Below are 22,580 nucleotides of genomic sequence, written 5' to 3' on the forward strand. Positions count from 1 at the left end.
CCGACTCTGTGTGTGTGTGTGTGTGTGTGTGTGTGTGTGTGTGTGTGTGTGTGTGTGTGTGTGTGTGCGTGTGTGCGTGCGTGCGTGCGTGCGTGCGTGCGTGCGTGCGTGCGTGTGTGCGTGTGCGTCCTCCCCAGGAGGTTGCCGACCATGTTGAGGTTGACCCAGACCAGCAGGACTCCCACAGCTGGGGAGGAATGAGAGGTAGGACCTAGATCTACAATACTAGATCTGTTAGCTCATTGATGCCATGTTGAAAAAGGTTGACCCTAGATCTACAATATTCCACATACAACACCCGTTCTGCCAGTCACATTCTGTTAAAAGTCCCCAAGCACACACATCCCTGGGTCGCTCCTCTTTTCAGTTCGCTGCAACTAGCGACTGGAACGAGCTGCAACAAACACTCAAACTGGATGGTTTTATCTCAATCTCTTCATTCAAAGACTCAATCATGGACACTCTTACTGACAGTTGTGGCTGCTTTGTGTGATGTATTGTTGTCTCTACCTTCTTGCCCTTTGTGCTGTTGTCTGTGCCCAATAATATTTGTGCCATATTTTGTGCTGCTACCATGTTGTTGCCATGTTGTGTTGCTACCATGTTGTTGTCATGTTGTGCTGCTACCATGCTGTTGCCATGTTGTGTTGCTACCATGTTGTTGTCATGTTGTGTTGCTACCATGCTGTTGCCATGTTGTGTTGCTACCATGTTGTTGTCATGTTGTGTTGCTACCATGCTGTGTTGTCATGTATTGCTGCCTTGCTATGTTGTTGTCTTTAGGTCTCTCTTTATGTAGTGTTGTGTTGTCTCTCTTGTCATGATGTGTGTTTTGTCCTATACTGTATATATCATTTATTTTATCCCCGTCCCTGCAGGAGGCGTTTGGCCTTTTGGTAGGCCGTCATTGTAAATAAGAATTTGTTCTTAACTGACTTGCCTAGTTAATTTAAAGTTAAATTAAAATAAATTAAATGCACTTTTAATGGGAAGCAGTTCAGGTGGACGGGTTTTCACTCAAGGCTGCTGAAGCCACATCCTTTTGCCTAATGAGTTACATCAGTGTGAGTCACCGCTCCAGAGCTGTCTGCCTCAGCATGCTCCTGCTATTCCTCAGCCAGAGAGCACACACAGTGCCAAGCCTGTAAAAGCATGGTTTCACAGAGTCTGTGTGTGTGTGTGGGGGGGTGGGTGGGGGGGGTGGGGGGTGTGTTTTGTGTCAGTGGGAGAGAGTGGGTCCCAGGCTTTTTTAAAGCCTTTGACGTACTGAGCTGGAACACAATATCTCATAAGTTATTAAAATAATCACTTTCATTTGCATCTATGTATTTTATTTGTGCTGTAATTGATTTGCTCTTTTATGGTAGTTTTCATACTGAAATAATTACACAGTCATTAATCTGACATTTCTCTCTCTCTTTCTCCCTCTTTTTCACTCTTTCCTTTGTCCTCTCCTCCAGAGTACAAGGTAAGGGTCAATGTTTCACATCATGTTAGCGTCATGTGTTTGGCAAATACACTTTGATATATCTTTGGCTAAATCTATTGTAGATTATATTATCTCTCTCCCCAGGCTGGCTGTAGTGTTAAATAGGTGACAGCGTGTGTTTTTTCCTGTGTGCATGTGTTCCTTCCAGGTGTACCCCTATGAGGTGCTGTCTGTGACCCACAGGGTGAGGGTGAAGCTACCCAGAGATGTGGACCGTACCAGACTGGAGGTGAGAAGCCATCATATTTCTCCCCCCCCCCCCCCTCCCCCATCCTTCTTTATTTCTCTCTCTGCCTCTATCTCACTCTCTACCTCAGCACTTAGGGCAAAGATATTTTCTCTTTTCTCTAGCTCTACCCCTCCCTCCCTCCCTCCCTCCCTCCCTCCCTCCCTCCCTCCCTCTGTCCTGTGAGACTCCAGTCTCCAGTCCTGTGGTGATCTGGTTATGAATCCTACCATCCTACAGGGAGACTGAGACGAGCTCTTCCACAGCGCTCCAGAACCTCAGCGTGTGTGTTCTCCACCGGCCTCTCATCACGTTGTCCCAACGTTGTGAGAGTAGCGTTGTGGCAATGTTGACGGCCTGCTCCCTCCCCTAGCATCACCGCGACTTATAAACTAGTGATTTATCATGCCGTGGATCACCCCTAAACGTCCACCCTCTGTGTGTGTGTGTGTGTGTGTGTGTGTGTGTGTGTGTGTGTGTGTGTGTGTGTGTGTGTGTGTGTGTGTGTGTGTGTGTGTGTGTGCGTGCGTGCGTGCGTGCGTGCGTGCGTGCGTGCGTGCGTGCGTGCGTGCGTGCGTGCGTGCGTGCGTGCGCATTATGATGATAATGGCACCGTTTTACGGGCTCCAAACCAACTGCTAGTTTTTTAGTTTTTTTTTGCATTGTTTGTAACTTAGTTTGTACATAAAGTTGCTGCTACCTTCTCGTATGACCGAAAAGAGCGTCTGGATATCAGAACAGTGATTACTCACCTCAAACTGGACAAAGATTTTTAAAATATTTTTATGTTATAAGTCCGACACCAAGAATACTCATCTCATGGTGTGTCACTGTCCACAACAAATCACATACACTACCGTTGAAAAGTTTGGGGTCACTTAGAAATGTCCTTGTTTTGAAAGAAAATCACTTTTTTTTAAAACATTAAAATAACATCAAATTTATCAGAAATACAGTGTAGACATTGTTAATGTTGTAAATGACTATTGTAGATGAAAAATTTGATTTTTAATGGAATATCTACATAGGTGTACAGAGGCCCATTATCAGCAACCATCACTCCTGTGTTCCAATGGCACGTTGTGTTAGCTAATCCAAGTTTATCATTTTAAAAGTCTAATTGATCATTAGAAAACCCTTCTGCAATTATGTTAGCACAGCTGAAAACTGTTGTTCTATTTAAAGAAGCAATACAACTGGCCTTCTTTAGACTAGTTGACTATCTGGAGCATCAGCATTTGTGGGTTCGATTACAGGCTCAAAATGGCCAGAAACAAAGACCTTTCTTCTGAAACTCAGCAGTCTATTCTTGTTCTGAGAAATGAAGGCTATTCCATGTGAGAAATTTCCAGGAAACTGAAGATCTCATACAACGCTGTGTACTACTCCCTTCACAGAACATCAAAAACGGTCTCTAAACAGAGTAGAAAGAGGAGTGGGAGGCCCAGGTGCACAACTGAGCAAGAGAACAAGTACATTAGAGTGTCTAGTTTGAGAAACAGACGCCTCACAAGTCCTCAACTGGCAGCTTCATTAAATAGTACCTGCAAAACACCCGTCTCAATGCCAACAGTGAAGAGGCGACTCCAGGATGCTGGCCTTCTAGGCAGAGTTGCAAAGAAAAAGCCACATCTCAGACTGGCCAATAAAAATAAAAGATTAAGATGGGAAAAAGAACACAGACACTGCACTGTTGATGTTGAGACTGGACAGCATCCCGGAGCCGCCTCTTCACTGTTGACATTGAGACTGGACAGAGAACTCTGCCCAGAAGTACAGCATCCCGGAGCCGCCTCTTCACTGTTGACATTGAGACTGGACAGAGAACTCTGCCTAGAAGGACAGCATCCCGGAGCCGCCTCTTCACTGTTGACATTGAGACTGGACAGAGAACTCTGCCCAGAAGGACAGCATCCCGGAGCCGCCTCTTCACTGTTGACATTGAGACTGGACCGAGAACTCTGCCTAGAAGGACAGCATCCCGGAGCCGCCTCTTCACTGTTGACATTGAGACTGGACAGAGCACTCTGCCCAGAAGGACAGCATCCCGGAGCCGCCTCTTCACTGTTGACATTGAGACTGGACAGAGAACTCTGCCTAGAAGGACAGCATCCCGGAGCCGCCTCTTCACTGTTGACATTGAGACTGGACAGAGAACTCTGCCCAGAAGGACAGCATCCCGGAGCCGCCTCTTCACTGTTGGCATTGAGACTGGACAGAGAAATCTGCCTAGAAGGACAGCATCCCGGAGCCGCCTCTTCACTGTTGACATTGAGACTGGACAGAGAACTCTGCCCAGAAGGCCAGCATCCTGGAGCCGCCTCTTCACTGTTGACATTGAGACTGGACAGAGAACTCTGCCTAGAAGGACAGCATCCCGGAGCCGCCTCTTCACTGTAACGTTGAGACTGGTGTTTTGCAAGAGAGAGAGAGAAAGAGAGAGAGAGAGAGAAAGAGAGAGAGAGAGAGAGAGACAGAGAGAGAGACAGAGAGAGAGAGAGAGACAGAGAGAGAGAGAGAGAGAGAGAGAGAGAGAGACAGAGAGAGAGAGAGAGAGAGACAGAGAGAGAGAGAGAGAGAGAGAGAGAGAGAGAGAGATCATTGTCCTCAGTACTCCCTGTTCTCAGTGTATTCTACCCACACATGCGCGTACATTCACACAGCCCCATGGTGTGTGTACCATGTTGCATTCATCTGATGTGATGCCAGCAGTGCCTTGCCCAGATTCCTCCCTTCTCCGCTGTGGATGCCTAGTCGGTATATAAACCAGGTGATTGACCATCACACGATGACAGCTTGTGTCTAATTTACAGTCGACATCGCCATGGAGACGTATAGGCAAGAGTCGATCTTTAACCTTGTTGCCAACTTAATACTTTTATGATCTAGCTGTTAATGTCTTTGTCCTTGGGCAAAATCAATTCCATACCGTGTTTTTGTTCCATTGTATAATACTGACATTTTGGGAGAATGTTATAGAGTGTTTGTAATGCGAACCCGGCTGGGGTCGGACCGGGCGGTGGTTTGGAGGAAGGTTTCTGAGGCAAGGGATTTGATTTGGTGTGTTAAACCTAATGATAAAACGCACACTCACACACCTGTGACCAACACAGTTCTCATGTTGAACACAATAGGTTTTGGGTCTCATTTCACATAGATTGTAGAATGAGGTCTGATAGTGAAGAAAGCTGCTTAACCAATACTTGACTAGTGTCAGTGCATGTGGCTTTGGGTGTTAAAATATGTCTGACTGTAGGTCTATATTTGGACCCAGAGGATAGCTAAGCATTATAAGCATATGTTCGGCATGATATAGCACTTATCTCCAATATATTTAAATACAAATGTAAATACGTATTTACAGGGTTTTCTTCTTGCGTCGGTCAAACCTGAAGTCACCTTGTCGAAACTCTTCACACAGTCAGCGAAACAGAAGTGTATGTGGACCACACTGGGAATCATTTTTCATTTGCTTTCACACAAAACGCATCCAATGACCACATTCTCCGAAATCCCTGAACTCTTTTCTCATTCATACTCCACCACCTGCAAAACTATATATTTGCAGCACATGCTTTCAAATGCTAACACAATGTTTCCAAAACTGTTAAAAACACATTCAAAACAGAATGCAGTAACCAGTAACCATTTCTGCAGTAAAAGCAGATTGAAACATAGAAAACAGAATATTATCAGATGTGCAGGAAATTGCCATTGTTGACATGGTAATAGGCAACAATGCAATACAACTGAGGGAAATGCGGGCAGACATAGTGCGGGCAGACAAAATCACTTTTGGGAATGTGAATATGGTCAGCACAACTGTTGCCAGAGTCATAGAGAAACATAAAATAAGGATGAATCAGAATTGGTGAACGTGTGAAAGAACCTCGGTATCAATATGTCCAAGTAAGATGCCTGTTCAATAACCAAACAGGGTAGATACCCAGCTATGCATAATGTAAAGGATTTACTGTATTTTAGAGAGTAATGGAGATGGAAACCAGGCAAACTGCACGTACATTCATCTTTTGTGAATGAAGCTGGATTCAACCTGGCAAAAACACGCCGCAGGGCAAGAAATGTGATTGGACAGAGAGGAGCTAACATCACAATGTGCACCACTGTCCTGTGATGGTTTTCTGTTACACAAACCACTCATTGGCCCCTACAATACAGAGAGGCTCAGTTATTTTCTGGATGACCTGCATAATCGACTTGTGCCAGCGGAGGAGAGAGGGGCAAGAAACTCCCCTCTACCTTTGTTGTTGTGTGGGATAATGTGGCATTCCACCACTCTGCTGCAGTCACAGACTGGTTTACTGCACATCCCAGGATGTCAGTACTATTCCTGCCTCCATACTCCCCCTTCCTAAACCCCATAGAGGAGGTTTTCTCTGCGTGGAGATGGAAGGTTTATGACCAACATCCACATGATCAGATGTCCTTACTGGATGCTATGAATGTGGGGTGGTGTGGAGACACTTCTCCTGAAGACAGGCAGGGTGTAGAGACACTTCTCCTGAAGACTGCCAGGGTGTGGAGACACTTCTCCTGAAGACTGCCAGGGTGTGGAGACAATTCTCCTGAAGACTGCCAGGGTGTAGAGACACTTCTCCTGAAGACTGCCAGGGTGTAGAGACACTTCTCCTGAAGACTGGCAGGGTGTGGAGACACTTCTCCTGAAGACTGCCAGGGTGTGGAGACACTTCTCCTGAAGACTGTCAGGGTGTGGAGACACTTCTCCTGAAGACTGTCAGGGTGTGGAGACACTTCTCCTGAAGACTGGCAGGGTGTGGAGACACTTCTCCTGAAGACTGTCAGGGTGTGGAGACACTTCTCCTGAAGACTGTCAGGGTGTGGAGACACTTCTCCTGAAGACTGTCAGGGTGTGGAGACACTTCTCCTGAAGACTGCCAGGGTGTGGAGACACTTCTCCTGAAGACTGTCAGGGTGTGGAGACACTTCTCCTGAAGACTGCCAGGGTGTGGAGACACTTCTCCTGAAGACTGTCAGGGTGTGGAGACACTTCTCCTGAAGACTGTCAGGGTGTGGAGACACTTCTCCTGAAGACTGTCAGGGTGTGGAGACACTTCTCCTGAAGACTGGCAGGGTGTGGAGACACTTCTCCTGAAGACTGGCAGGGTGTGGAGACACTTCTCCTGAAGACTGTCAGGGTGTGGAGACACTTCTCCTGAAGACTGTCAGGGTGTGGAGACACTTCTCCTGCAGACTGTCAGGGTGTGGAGACACTTCTCCTGAAGACTGCCAGGGTGTGGAGACACTTCTCCTGAAGACTGGCAGGGTGTGGAGACACTTCTCCTGAAGACTGGCAGGGTGTGGAGACACTTCTCCTGAAGACTGTCAGGGGGTGGAGACACTTCTCCTGAAGACTGGCAGGGTGTGGAGACACTTCTCCTGAAGACTGGCAGGGTGTGGAGACACTTCTCCTGAAGACTGGCAGGGTGTGGAGACACTTCTCCTGAAGACTGCCAGGGTGTGGAGACACTTCTCCTGAAGACTGGCAGGGTGTGGAGACACTTCTCCTGAAGACTGGCAGCGTGTGGAGACACTTCTCCTGAAGACGGCCAGGGTGTGGAGACACTTCTCCTGAAGACTGTCAGGGTGTGGAGACACTTCTCCTGAAGACTGGCAGGGTGTGGAGACACTTCTCCTGAAGACTGGCAGGGTGTGGGGACACTTCTCCTGAAGACTGTCAGGGTGTGGAGACACTTCTCCTGAAGACTGGCAGGGTGTGGAGACACTTCTCCTGAAGACGGCCAGGGTGTGGAGACACTTCTCCTGAAGACTGCCAGGGTGTAGAGACACTTCTCCTGAAGACTGCCAGGGTGTGGAGACACTTCTCCTGAAGACTGCCAGGGTGTAGAGACACTTCTCCTGAAGACTGGCAGGGTGTGGAGACACTTCTCCTGAAGACGGTCAGGGTGTGGAGACACTTCTCCTGAAGACTGCCAGGGTGTAGAGACACTTCTCCTGAAGACTGGCAGGGTGTGGAGACACTTCTCCTGAAGACGGCCAGGGTGTGGAGACACTTCTCCTGAAGACTGTCAGGGTGTGGAGACACTTCTCCTGAAGACTGTCAGGGTGTGGAGACACTTCTCCTGAAGACTGGCAGGGTGTGGAGACACTTCTCCTGAAGACTGGCAGGGTGTGGGGACACTTCTCCTGAAGACTGTCAGGGTGTGGAGACACTTCTCCTGAAGACTGGCAGGGTGTGGAGACACTTCTCCTGAAGACGGCCAGGGTGTGGAGACACTTCTCCTGAAGACTGCCAGGGTGTAGAGACACTTCTCCTGAAGACTGCCAGGGTGTGGAGACACTTCTCCTGAAGACTGCCAGGGTGTAGAGACACTTCTCCTGAAGACTGGCAGGGTGTGGAGACACTTCTCCTGAAGACGGCCAGGGTGTGGAGACACTTCTCCTGAAGACTGCCAGGGTGTAGAGACACTTCTCCTGAAGACTGGCAGGGTGTGGAGACACTTCTCCTGAAGACGGCCAGGGTGTGGAGACACTTCTCCTGAAGACTGTCAGGGTGTGGAGACACTTCTCCTGAAGACTGGCAGGGTGTGGAGACACTTCTCCTGAAGACTGGCAGGGTGTGGAGACACTTCTCCTGAAGACTGGCAGGGTGTAGAGACACTTCTCCTGAAGACTGGCAGGGTGTGGAGACACTTCTCCTGAAGACGGCCAGGGTGTGGAGACACTTCTCCTGAAGACTGCCAGGGTGTAGAGACACTTCTCCTGAAGACTGCCAGGGTGTAGAGACACTTCTCCTGAAGACTGCCAGGGTGTGGAGACACTTCTCCTGAAGACTGCCAGGGTGTAGAGACACTTCTCCTGAAGACTGGCAGGGTGTGGAGACACTTCTCCTGAAGACGGTCAGGGTGTGGAGACACTTCTCCTGAAGACTGCCAGGGTGTAGAGACACTTCTCCTGAAGACGGCCAGGGTGTGGAGACACTTCTCCTGAAGACTGGCAGGGTGTGGAGACACTTCTCCTGAAGACGGCCAGGGTGTGGAGACACTTCTCCTGAAGACTGTCAGGGTGTGGAGACACTTCTCCTGAAGACTGTCAGGGTGTGGAGACACTTCTCCTGAAGACTGGCAGGGTGTGGAGACACTTCTCCTGAAGACTGGCAGGGTGTGGGGACACTTCTCCTGAAGACTGTCAGGGTGTGGAGACACTTCTCCTGAAGACTGGCAGGGTGTGGAGACACTTCTCCTGAAGACGGCCAGGGTGTGGAGACACTTCTCCTGAAGACTGCCAGGGTGTAGAGACACTTCTCCTGAAGACTGCCAGGGTGTGGAGACACTTCTCCTGAAGACTGCCAGGGTGTAGAGACACTTCTCCTGAAGACTGGCAGGGTGTGGAGACACTTCTCCTGAAGACGGCCAGGGTGTGGAGACACTTCTCCTGAAGACTGCCAGGGTGTAGAGACACTTCTCCTGAAGACTGGCAGGGTGTGGAGACACTTCTCCTGAAGACGGCCAGGGTGTGGAGACACTTCTCCTGAAGACTGTCAGGGTGTGGAGACACTTCTCCTGAAGACTGGCAGGGTGTGGAGACACTTCTCCTGAAGACTGGCAGGGTGTGGAGACACTTCTCCTGAAGACTGGCAGGGTGTAGAGACACTTCTCCTGAAGACTGGCAGGGTGTGGAGACACTTCTCCTGAAGACGGCCAGGGTGTAGAGACACTTCTCCTGAAGACGGCCAGGGTGTGGAGACACTTCTCCTGAAGACTGCCAGGGTTAGATTAGACATTCCAGAAGACACTTTCCAAGATGCATCGCCAGAGAAGATATAAGATGTGATGTTGATGAGAACTAGAACCCTCACAGTACTGTACAGTATGAGTGTTATACTATACATGTTGATGAGAACTAGAACCCTCACAGTACTGTACAGTATGAGTGATTATACTATACATGTTGATGAGAACTAGAACCCTCACAGTACTGTACAGTATGAGTGTAATACTATACATGTTAATGAGAACTAGAACCCTCACAGTACTGTGCAGTATGAGTGTTATACTATACATGTTGATGAGAACTAGAACCCTCACAGTACTGTACAGTATGAGTGTAATACTATACATGTTAATGAGAACTAGAACCCTCACAGTACTGTACAGTATGAGTGTAATACTATACATGTTAATGAGAACTAGAACCCTCACAGTACTGTACAGTATGAGTGTTATACTATACATGTTGTTTTTGTTGTAATTATTATTGCAACCCTGGAATTTCAGGAATTGTTTTTTGTTTCAACTTTTTATTTTTCACAAGTAAATTACAATATGCAAAGATATAGAAAAGATAAAGGCTATTAAAGCACATTGACTTCAACTTCAAAGAGATAAGTTCATAGTTTATGTAATGCTCTCTGTTGTTAGTGTTTTTTAGGTCAGTGTGTTAGGAGTGACAACGTATGCTTTCTGAGTGAGAACTGTTGCCAGTGTTCTGGTCCAACGAGCTTATTCTGAGACATGTATGAAGTGTTTTGGAGTTTTGGAGGTGAGATGAACTGTTTGGCCAAGATGCATGTCGGTCATGCAGACTGTGTGAAGAGTTTTGATAAAGGGGCTTCAGTATTGACCGATGCTTGTTAGCAATTGAAAAAAAAAACTGTAAATACTAAATAATAATCACAAAAGCAGGTTGTAAATACATTTTAAGAGGATGAAGTTCCTCGTAGACCCAGTCTTTCAGTCTTAAGGGTTAGGGTTTGGGAGAAATGCTTACCCTCCAGATCAAGCCCTCAGTCCCTCTGTGCTCACCCCAGACAGAGTGTGTCCACATCAGGCCCCAGCTCTGCTCCCCTGGGGGAAGGGGTGGGTGTGGTGGTGAGGGAACCATGTTCATGGCCAAAACCTCAACAATGCGCACTCTCTCTCTCTCTCTCTCTCTCTCTCTCTCTGTCTCTCTCTCTCTCTCTCTGTCTCTCTCTCTCTCTCTGTCTCTCTCTCTCTCTCTGTCTCTCTCTCTCTCTCTCTCTCTCTCTCTCTCTCTCTCTCTCTCTCTCTCTCTCTCTCTCTCTCTCTCTCTCTCTCTCTCTCTCTCTCTCTCTCTCTCTCTCTCTCTCTCTCTGTCTCTCTCTCTCTCTCTGTCTCTCTCTCTCTCTCTCTCTCTCTCTCTCTTTCTCTCTCTCTCTCTTTCTCTCTCTCTCTCTTTCTCTCTCTCTCTCTCTCTCTCTCTCTCTCTCTCTCTCTCATATCAAAGGATCCACAGTGGTGTAAAGTACTTCTTAAGTCATGTTCGGGGTTTATCTGTACTTTTACTGTGCTATTTATATTTTTGACAAATTTTACTTTTATTTCACTACATTCCTAAAGAAAATGTTGTACTTTTTACTACATACATTTTCTCTGACACCCAGAAGTCCTTGTTACATTTTAAATGCTTAGCAGGACAGGAAAATGGTCCAGTCACGCACTTATCAAGAGAACATCCCTGGTCATCCCTACTGCCTCTGATCTGGTGGACTCACTAAACAGAGAACATCCCTGGTCATCCCTACTGCCTCTGATCTGGTGGACTCACTAAACAGAGAACATACCTGGTCATCCCTACTGCCTCTGATCTGGTGGACTCACTAAACAGAGAACATACCTGGTCATCCCTGCTGCCTCTGATCTGGTGGACTCACTAAACAGAGAACATACCTGGTCATCCCTACTGCCTCTGATCTGGTGGACTCACTAAACAGAGAACATACCTGGTCATCCCTGCTGCCTCTGATCTGGTGGACTCACTAAACAGAGAACATACCTGGTCATCCCTACTGCCTCTGATCTGGTGGACTCACTAAACAGAGAACATACCTGGTCATCCATACTGCCTCTGATCTGGTGGACTCACTAAACAGAGAACATACCTGGTCATCCATACTGCCTCTGATCTGGTGGACTCACTAAACAGAGTACATACCTGGTCATCCCTACTGCCTCTGATCTGGTGGACTCACTAAACAGAGAACATACCTGGTCATCCCTACTGCCTCTGATCTGGTGGACTCACTAAACAGAGAACATACCTGGTCATCCCTACTGCCTCTGATCTGGTGGACTCACTAAACAGAGAACATACCTGGTCATCCATACTGCCTCTGATCTGGTGGACTCACTAAACAGAGAACATACCTGGTCATCCATACTGCCTCTGATCTGGTGGACTCACTAAACACACATGCTTTGTTTGTAAATTATGTCTGAGTGTTGGAGTGTGCCCCTGGCTATCTGCAAATAAATACAAACAAGGAATTGGTGCCGTCTGGTTTGCTTGACCTTTTACTGCAGGGGGCTAAATCAGGTTCACACAGAGTGTTTCTTGGTCGTCTTAAACAAATCTACTTTGAAACAAAAGTATAAACCTCACACACGTACCATGTCAGATATAGAGTTGAAAAATATGAGTAACTATCCACTCATGAGGCCACTAGGTCATTTGACTGCAGGATAGAGCTACAATAAGGAATTTGAAATGATTTATACGTTTACTTTTAAGTGGTATTTTACTGGGGGACTTTCACTTTTATTTGTGTCGTTTTCCATTAAGATATCTTTATGACGATTGGGTACTTTTTACACCACCAAATGCATTTGATGTGTCATCATAGTGGTCTCTGATTGGTGGTCATCATTTGGTGTGTCATAATAGTGGTCTCTGATTGGTGGTCATCATTTGGTGTGTCATCATAGTGGTCTCTGATTGGTGGTCATCATTTGGTGTGTCATCATAGTGGTCTCTGATTGGTGGTCATCATTTGGTGTGTCATCATAGTGGTCTCTGATTGGTGGTCATCATTTGGTGTGTCATCATAGTGGTCTCTGATTGGTGTGTCATCATTTGGTGTGTCATCATAGTGGTCTCTGATTGGTGGTCATCATTTAGTGTGTCATCATAGTGGTCTCTGATTGGTGGTCATCATTTGGTGTGTCATCATAGTGGTCTCTGATTGGTGGTCATCATTTGGTGTGTCATTATAGTGGTCTCAGATTGGTGGTCATCATTTGGTGTGTCATCATAGTGGTCTCTGATTGGTGGTCATCATAGTGGTCTCTGATTGGTGGTCATCATTTGGTGTGTCATTATAGTGGTCTCAGATTGGTGGTCATCATTTGGTGTGTCATAATAGTGGTCTCTGATTGGTGGTCATCATTTGGTGTGTCATCATAGTGGTCTCTGACTGGTGGTCATCATTTGGTGTGTCATCATAGTGGTCTCTGATTGGTGGTCATCATTTGGTGTGTCATCATAGTGGTCTCTGACTGGTGGTCATCATTTGGTGTGTCATCATAGTGGTCTCTGATTGGTGGTCATCATTTGGTGTGTCATTATAGTGGTCTCTGATTGGTGGTCATCATAGTGGTCTCTGATTAGTGGTCATCATTTGGTGTGTCATTATAGTGGTCTCAGATTGGTGGTCATCATTTGGTGTGTCATCATAGTGGTCTCTGATTGGTGGTCATCATTTGGTGTGTCATCATAGTGGTCTCTGACTAGCAGTCCAGACTCGGAACAAACTTAAACTTTCACTTTTTTTGATCAAAACTGGAAGGGGTCATAATATATTTTAAAAGTAATCCAATAAGTAATCATCTATTTTTTCAAAAGTATCTGTAATTAAAGTATCTGTAATATGATTACAATATTCTTGTTGGTAATGTAACCAATTACTCCCCAACCGTGACCAATTACTCCCCAACCGTGTGTGTGTGTGTGTGTGTGTGTGTGTGTTAGTCTGAGTTTGTAGGGGAGGGGATCCTCTTGCTATAGAGGGGTTGAGTGAGTGGACCGCACTCAAGAGGGCATTTCACAAGACATGGACTCTTAAACAGGCTGGTGTCAATAGAGATGAGGCACTGTCTGTGGTTGATACTGTAGCTACAATTATGACTGTGTGTGCTGATAAAAGTGAACTCTGTATATTTGATAGTATCTGTCTCTCTCTCTGTGTGTCATACACTTCCTGATCAAAAGTATGTGGACACCTGCTCATCGAACATCTCATTCAAAATCATGGGTATTAATATGGAGTTGGTCCCCCCTTTGCTGCAATAACAGCCTCCACTCTTCTGGGAAGGAGTCCCACTAGATGTTGGAACATTGCTGCGGGGACTTTGTTCCATTCAGCCACAACAGCATTAGTGAGGTCGGGCACTCTTTGCAGGCCAATTAAATTCCTCCACACTGATCTCAACAAACCATTTCTGTATGGACCTCGTTTGTGTGCGAGTGGATTGTCATGCTGAAACAGGAAAGGGCTTTCCCCTGTTGACACATTGTTGGAAGCACAGAATCGTCTAGAATGCTGTAGCGTTAAGAACTAAGGGGCCTTGCCCAAAACATGAAAAACAGCCCCAGAACGTTATTCCTCCTCCACCAAGCTTTACAGCTGGCATTGTGCATTCAGGCATGTAGTGTTCTCCTGGCATCCGCCAAACCCAGATTTGTCTGTCGGACTGCCAGAGTAAGTATGATTCATCACTCCAGAGAACGCGTTTCCACTGCTCCAGAGTCCAATGGCGGCGAGCTTTACACCACTCCACCAGCCGACGCTTAGCATTGCTCATGGAGATCATGTGTTGACTTTACTTCCAGAGGCAGTGTGGGACTCGGTAGTGAGCGTTGTACGCACTTCAGCACGCAGCGGTCCATTTCTGTGAGCTTGTGTGACCTACCACTTCACAGCTGAGCCGTTGCAATAACAGCACTTACAGTTGACCGGGGGCAGCTCTAGCAGGGTAGAGATTTGACGAACTGACTTGTTGGAAAGGTGGCATCGTATTACGGTGCTGCGTTGAAAGTCCCTGAACTCTTCAGTACGGGCCATTCTACTGCCAATGTTTGTCTATGGAGATTGCATAGCTGTGTGCGCGATTTTATACACCTGTCAGCAACGGGTGTGGCTGAAATAGCTGAATCAAATAATTTGAAGGGGTGTCCACATACTTTTGTATATGTAGTGTATCTACAGATCTAGGATTGTCATTTGAAGGGGTGTCCACATAGTGTTGGCCATTTAGTGTATCTACAGATGTAAGATTGTCATTTGAAGGGGTGTCCACATATTTTTACCTTTATTTAACCAGGCAAGTCAGTTAAGAACAAATTCTTATTTTCAATGACGGCCTAGGAACAGTGGGTTAACTGCCTGTTCAGGGACAGAACCTTGTCAGCTCGGGGGTTAGAACTTGCAACCTTCCGGTTATTAGTCCAACGCTCTAACCACTAGGCTACCCTGCCGCCCCAATGGGTGTCCACATAGTGGGTGTCCACATAGTGGGTGTCCACATAGTGGGTGTCCACATAGTGTTGGCCATGTAGTGTCTTTCCTCTCTGCTGCTTTCACAGATTCTCTCTGCCTTGTCATTCGGAAGGAATATAAACAAATCTTGTTGTATGTGTGTTTTTTCCAGAGACACCTCTCCCCAGAGGACTTCCACCATGTGTTTGGGATGACCCTGAATCAGTTTGACCGCATGGCTCTGTGGAAGAAGAACGACATGAAAAAGAAGGCACGCCTTTTCTAAAGCCAAGCAGGAGAACGGGAGAAAAATCATTATAACATCTCCAGTCTACAACGTCTGTCCTGTCTGGAAGAAAGAAAAAAACATCTGAAATAATCTACATATGCACCGTTACGTTACAACTGAGAAACATCCTAATCGCAGACAGAATGAGGAGTGGTTGGGAGTACCCAATGGAAATGGTTTCACAATGTCGCTGTAACATCCAACGTTGAGGCGATGTTCGTCACCTATAGCTTTTGTATGCGAGTGGTCTGAATGTTACTGTGATCACCTTTAAGGGAGGTAAGGGAGATGCATTTACATGGTCCGTCACACCACTCCTCCTCCAATCCTCTTCTCCTCTTCTCCTCTCATCTCTCTATGCGAGTTCTGCATCCCGCTCTCCCTTCCTCTGCAAAAAAGAGAAATAGCAGCTTTTCTAAAAATTCATGAGCTTTTTTTCTCTTTGTTCCTGTGTTTCTCACTGGTTTCATCTGTGTTCCTTTTACTGTGTTTGTTTCCACTTGGAACGGTTTAGTTTTCCCCTCTTATCGTTCCTTTCACTGTTTTTCTAAGGTCTCACTCTCTTTCCTTATCTACCGTGTCTTGTTTAACGTCTCTCTCTCTTTCGCTCTCTCTCTCTCTTTTTTCTCTCTCTCCTCTCTCCCCTCTCTCTCTCATCCCACCTCTCCTTACCTCTCCTTACCTCTCCTCTCTCCTCTCTCCTCTCTCTCTCATCCCACCTCTCCTTACCTCTCCTCTCTCCTCTCTCTCTCATCCCACCTCTCCTTACCTCTCCTCTCTCCTCTCTCTCTCATCCCACCTCTCCTTACCTCTCCTCTCTCCTCTCTCCTCTCTGTCTCATCCCACCTCTCCTTACCTCTCCTCTCTCCTCTCTCTCTCATCCCACCTCTCCTTACCTCTCCTCTCTCCTCTCTCCTCTCTGTCTCGTCCCACCTCTCCTTACCTCTCCTCTCTCCTCTCTCTCTCATCCCACCTCTCCTTACCTCTCCTCTCTCCTCTCTCCTCTCTGTCTCATCCCACCTCTCCTTACCTCTCCTCTCTCCTCTCTCTCTCATCCCACCTCTCCTTACCTCTCCTCTCTCCTCTCTCCTCTCTGTCTCGTCCCACCTCTCCTTACCTCTCCTCTCTCCTCTCTCTCTCATCCCACCTCTCCTTACCTCTCCTCTCTCCTCTCTCCTCTCTGTCTCGTCCCACCTCTCCTTACCTCTCCTCTCTCCTCTCTCTCTCATCCCACCTCTCCTTACCTCTCCTCTCTCCTCTCTCCTCTCTGTCTCGTCCCACCTCTCCTTACCTCTCCTCTCTCCTCTCTCTCTCATCCCACCTCTCCTTACCTCTCCTCTCTCCTCTCTCCTCTCTGTCTCGTCCCACCTCTCCTTACCTCTCCTCTCTCCTCTCTCTCTCATCCCACCTCTCCTTACCTCTCCTCTCTCCTCTCTCCTCTCTCTCTCATCCCACCTCTCCTTACCTCTCCTCTCTCCTCTCTCCTCTCTGTCTCGTCCCACCTCTCCTTACCTCTCCTCTCTCCTCTCTCTCTCATCCCACCTCTCCTTACCTCTCCTCTCTCCTCTCTCCTCTCTCTCTCATCCCACCTCTCCTTACCTCTCCTCTCTCCTCTCTCTCTCATCCCACCTCTCCTTACCTCTCCTCTCTCCTCTCTCCTCTCTGTCTCGTCCCACCTCTCCTTACCTCTCCTCTCTCCTCTCTCTCTCATCCCACCTCTCCTTACCTCTCCTCTCTCCTCTCTCCTCTCTGTCTCGTCCCACCTCTCCTTACCTCTCCTCTCTCCTCTCTGTCTCGTCCCACCTCTCCTTACCTCTCCTCTCTCCTCTCTGTCTCGTCCCACCTCTCCTTACCTCTCCTCTCTCCTCTCTCCTCTCTGTCTCGTCCCACCTCTCCTTACCTCTCCTCTCTCCTCTCTGTCTCGTCCCACCTCTCCTTACCTCTCCTCTCTCCTCTCTCTCTCATCCCACCTCTCCTTACCTCTCCTCTCTCCTCTCTCCTCTCTCTCTCATCCCACCTCTCCTTACCTCTCCTCTCTCCTCTCTCTCTCATCCCACCTCTCCTTACCTCTCCTCTCTCCTCTCTCTCTCATCCCACCTCTCCTTACCTCTCCTCTCTCCTCTCTCCTCTCTGTCTCATCCCACCTCTCCTTACCTCTCCTCTCTCCTCTCTCTCTCATCCCACCTCTCCTTACCTCTCCTCTCTCCTCTCTCCTCTCTGTCTCGTCCCACCTCTCCTTACCTCTCCTCTCTCCTCTCTCTCTCATCCCACCTCTCCTTACCTCTCCTCTCTCCTCTCTCCTCTCTGTCTCATCCCACCTCTCCTTACCTCTCCTCTCTCCTCTCTCTCTCATCCCACCTCTCCTTACCTCTCCTCTCTCCTCTCTCCTCTCTGTCTCGTCCCACCTCTCCTTACCTCTCCTCTCTCCTCTCTCTCTCATCCCACCTCTCCTTACCTCTCCTCTCTCCTCTCTCCTCTCTGTCTCGTCCCACCTCTCCTTACCTCTCCTCTCTCCTCTCTCTCTCATCCCACCTCTCCTTACCTCTCCTCTCTCCTCTCTCCTCTCTGTCTCGTCCCACCTCTCCTTACCTCTCCTCTCTCCTCTCTCTCTCATCCCACCTCTCCTTACCTCTCCTCTCTCCTCTCTCCTCTCTGTCTCGTCCCACCTCTCCTTACCTCTCCTCTCTCCTCTCTCTCTCATCCCACCTCTCCTTACCTCTCCTCTCTCCTCTCTCCTCTCTCTCTCATCCCACCTCTCCTTACCTCTCCTCTCTCCTCTCTCCTCTCTGTCTCGTCCCACCTCTCCTTACCTCTCCTCTCTCCTCTCTCTCTCATCCCACCTCTCCTTACCTCTCCTCTCTCCTCTCTCCTCTCTCTCTCATCCCACCTCTCCTTACCTCTCCTCTCTCCTCTCTCTCTCATCCCACCTCTCCTTACCTCTCCTCTCTCCTCTCTCCTCTCTGTCTCGTCCCACCTCTCCTTACCTCTCCTCTCTCCTCTCTCTCTCATCCCACCTCTCCTTACCTCTCCTCTCTCCTCTCTCCTCTCTGTCTCGTCCCACCTCTCCTTACCTCTCCTCTCTCCTCTCTCTCTCATCCCACCTCTCCTTACCTCTCCTCTCTCCTCTCTGTCTCGTCCCACCTCTCCTTACCTCTCCTCTCTCCTCTCTCCTCTCTGTCTCGTCCCACCTCTCCTTACCTCTCCTCTCTCCTCTCTCCTCTCTGTCTCGTCCCACCTCTCCTTACCTCTCCTCTCTCCTCTCTGTCTCGTCCCACCTCTCCTTACCTCTCCTCTCTCCTCTCTCCTCTCTGTCTCGTCCCACCTCTCCTTACCTCTCCTCTCTCCTCTCTGTCTCGTCCCACCTCTCCTTACCTCTCCTCTCTCCTCTCTCCTCTCTCTCTCATCCCACCTCTCCTTACCTCTCCTCTCTCCTCTCTCCTCTCTGTCTCGTCCCACCTCTCCTTACCTCTCCTCTCTCCTCTCTGTCTCGTCCCACCTCTCCTTACCTCTCCTCTCTCCTCTCTGTCTCGTCCCACCTCTCCTTACCTCTCCTCTCTCCTCTCTGTCTCGTCCCACCTCTCCTTACCTCTCCTCTCTCCTCTCTGTCTCGTCCCACCTCTCCTTACCTCTCCTCTCTCCTCTCTCCTCTCTGTCTCGTCCCACCTCTCCTTACCTCTCCTCTCTCCTCTCTGTCTCGTCCCACCTCTCCTTATCTCTCCTCTCTCCTCTCTCCTCTCTGTCTCGTCCCACCTCTCCTTACCTCTCCTCTCTCCTCTCTCCTCTCTGTCTCGTCCCACCTCTCCTTATCTCTCCTCTCTCCTCTCTGTCTCGTCCCACCTCTCCTTACCTCTCCTCTCTCCTCTCTGTCTCGTCCCACATCTCCTTACCTCTCCTCTCTCCTCTCTCTCTCGTCCCACCTCTCCTTACCTCTCCTCTCTCCTCTCTGTCTCGTCCCACCTCTCCTTACCTCTCCTCTCTCCTCTCTGTCTCGTCCCACCTCTCCTTACCTCTCCTCTCTCCTCTCTGTCTCGTCCCACCTCTCCTTACCTCTCCTCTCTCCTCTCTCCTCTCTGTCTCGTCCCACCTCTCCTTACCTCTCCTCTCTCCTCTCTCTCTCATCCCACCTCTCCTTACCTCTCCTCTCTCCTCTCTCCTCTCTGTCTCGTCCCACCTCTCCTTATCTCTCCTCTTACAATTTTTTCACTCCATCTCCTTTTCTTTCCTTCATTTTCATTCCTTATCCTCCCTTTTCCCCCTGTAGCCTGCTCTAGCCTCTAACCCACCACAGATCTCATATCTGAACAACAGAGGTATCATTTTACAGCAGTGGAGGGCATGGCTACTCAGTACAGTGCGGCATGACAAGGCCAAAGACATGGATAAGAAACTACTACAGTTTGACTTCAGAAAACGTCAAAGCACCTTACTATATTTGTGTTTGTTTTCTCGTCATAAAAATTGAGAGCAATCTTAAATAAAGATAAGAAAATATGTTTTACGTTGGTAGTTTATTTGCTAGCTGTGATTTGTTACAACAAGCCACTCGTAAATCAGTGAAGATAGGAGAGTTGAGGTTGGATCAGGGACAGCAGCGAGAATCATGGGTACCGGCTCTAGCATTGGCACCACTGACACCCACAGCAGATGTGTGGAGCAACAGGTTCTTTCAAGTCACGTTGTCAAACACCGCATTGCCAGACACTTTTACGTACATGGCCCTCCCATAAAAATAAAAAAAACATTATTTTTGTAAGCTATTTTTGACTTGTGGAATCATTGTCAGACGTTTCTATGAACGCTTTCAGAACGTTTTCAGATGAGTTAAGACACTTATTATGCCACACTTATCTGTTCGTTGTCACCGCACTATCTTAACACAGACCTGCAGCAGCGCTGAAGCATAACGAGTTAAGTTTCGCTTAATGAATTAACAATGAGCTTTATCTAGACCTTCTGTGATAGACAATTAACCCTTTCTATGTTTGTTCTTTGTAAACCCATCAACGGTCACACGCAGTGTGTAGTGGAAATACATGCATTGGCTTTGCTTCGTCTCCGGAAGCTCAACCCATCATTCAACTGTGAGCAGTATGTGACACATACTGTGTATATTTGTTGTCAGAGTTTGTTATGCAAGCCAAGGTAAATGTTAGCGTTAGCACATGTATATGAGAGATTGTTGAGGTTCATCTACAATGGAAATGCATGAAAGTGTGTGCTTGTTTTCTTGATGTTGTTGATCATTTTGTTCATTCGTTGACACACACAACACCACTTTTGTCTGATGAAAAGCTCAATTCAGCTGCTTTAATGTTCAAAATGTATTTATAGACATTTCAAGGGAGGATGTGGATGGTTTCTTTAAATCTAATGGGAAGGTAATAGTGGCAAAAATACAGTCAATCTGAATTCATATCATTTTTTAAATTTAGCTCCTTCTGTAAGTAAGACTACATAAAAGCTCATGTCTTCTGTCTGATTTCTAATGGCAATCTGCAATTAAAGTGCTTTATCGAACTATGTTTTATAAAGTTGAGTTTGGAAGAGTGATTTGTGTATGAATGCGTGTGTAGTTAAGTTTTACAGTTAGTTTAAATCAAATAATAAATCAAATTAAAAAAAATGTATCCACGCATGACCGTAAATCGATTGGTTAAAAGTGTCAGCTAGATGACATATTACCATGAATACAGTTCAAACCAGACTCTGATTGGTTAAAAGTGTCAGCTAGATGACATATTACCATGAATACAGTTCAAACCAGACTCTGATTGGTTAAAAGTGTCAGCTAGATGGCATATTACCATAAATACAGTTCAAACCAGACTCTGATTGGATAAAAGTGTCAGCTAGATGGCATATTACCATAAATACAGTTCAAACCAGACTCTGATTGGATAAAAGTGTCAGCTAGATGGCATATTACCATGAATACAGTTCAAACCAGACTCTGATTGGATAAAAGTGTCAGCTAGATGGCATATTACCATGAATACAGTTCAAACCAGACTCTGATTGGATAAAAGTGTCAGCTAGATGGCATATTACCATGAATACAGTTCAAACCAGACTCTGATTGGTTAAAAGTCTAATTACCTTTGGGGTTTGTTGACCCTCTGGCAAAGTGGCTCACCGTTGCAACATTATTGTAACATTGAAAGAATGTTGATGTAACGTTATCAATGGTGAGAAGGGTTTTCCCACCATGGAGGGCTGTTGGGAAAGACTGTGTTTGTTGTCTCATTTGAAACAGCTGTGGAAACCATAGTGTTCCCTGGAAGGCCGAAACTAAGGACCACATATCCAGCCAGGTCTGAGCTCCGAACTTGCCCTTAGATACAGATCTAGGATCGGATTTAATTCTCCAAATCCTAACCTTAACCATTAGGGGGGAAATGCAAAACTGTCCGTAGATCAGTCAGTGTCTTAGGGGCAAGTTCAGGCCAGATCAGCAGAGCTCAGATAGACCAGATAGTTCAAGCTAGGCCAGATTGCACAACCAGAGCCCGTTTCATCATGTCTTTAGACAAACAGGCCTTCCACGCGGCGTAAACAGCAGCGAGTCTCCCTCACATCTAGGTCAATATAGTGTTGGATTCACAACTTTACAGTACAGGACATCAGCTGCCCATAGATGCAACCGGATTTATTGTTGTTCTGCCTTTAATATAGATACATAATATGACTTAACATCTTGTCAATGAGTGACTACCCATGTTTTTGCTTGTTTGATTGTAATTAAAGGTATTTAGGAATACCGTACTGTATACCGGTGTACCCATTGTGCCACAACAGTCGCAGAAAAGTGCCACAGGCTACTTTTTATTGTTGTAGAATGTCCCTTTTTTAATATTGCATTGACCCAAATGTTATGGAATGATTAGTCTTTATCAAATAGGATTTGATTCCTTCTTTTAACTTAATGGCTCAGTTTAACCCAAAGCCTCCTCTCTCCAAGCCACAATTAGAAGGACGTTGGCGTTGGTGTTTTGCAAAATGAAGAATATGTTCAAATGAATTTGGTTCTGTCATCGTTTATTTTGCATTGTCTGTGTAAACCATTAAGATCTTACTAAATAAGTATTCTAATTCCTAATTATATGGTGTGGACATACAAAGAACTGTGTAACCAATGGATACCATATGCTGTGATTTTATGTATACTGAACACAAATATAAACGCAACATGCAACAATTTCAAAGATTTTACTGAGTTACAGTTCATAGAAGGAAATCAGTCAATTGAAATAAATTCATTAGGCCCTAATCCATGGATTTCACATGACTGGGCAGGGTTGCAGCC

At 47.1% G+C, this 22,580-nt stretch overlaps 1 protein-coding gene across 26 annotated transcripts in view; it reads left to right on the top strand.

Annotated features, from left to right (window-relative positions):
• Positions 1 to 17,223, top strand: part of LOC110500735 (actin-binding LIM protein 2) — a 138,756-nt gene extending 121,533 nt beyond the window's left edge. For 22 of the 26 annotated variants that reach the window (XM_036958217.2, XM_090214864.1, XM_090214867.1 and 19 more), the window contains one exon: positions 138 to 230. In XM_036958217.2, coding sequence (XP_036814112.2) covers positions 138 to 215 — 78 coding nt within the window. In that variant the 3' untranslated portion in view covers positions 216 to 230. Of the gene's footprint in view, positions 1 to 137; positions 231 to 1,460; positions 1,469 to 1,637; positions 1,719 to 15,160 lie in introns of those variants that run through there. The other 4 variants (XM_036958216.2, XM_090214861.1, XM_090214870.1 and 1 more) reach the window with 2 other exon arrangements.
• Positions 17,224 to 22,580: the final 5,357 nt, after the last annotated feature.

The sequence above is a fragment of the Oncorhynchus mykiss genome, chromosome 21, assembly GCF_057628025.1.
Source record: "Oncorhynchus mykiss isolate SJ-2025 chromosome 21, ASM5762802v1, whole genome shotgun sequence".
In the NCBI taxonomy this organism is placed as follows: Eukaryota; Metazoa; Chordata; class Actinopteri; order Salmoniformes; family Salmonidae; genus Oncorhynchus; species Oncorhynchus mykiss.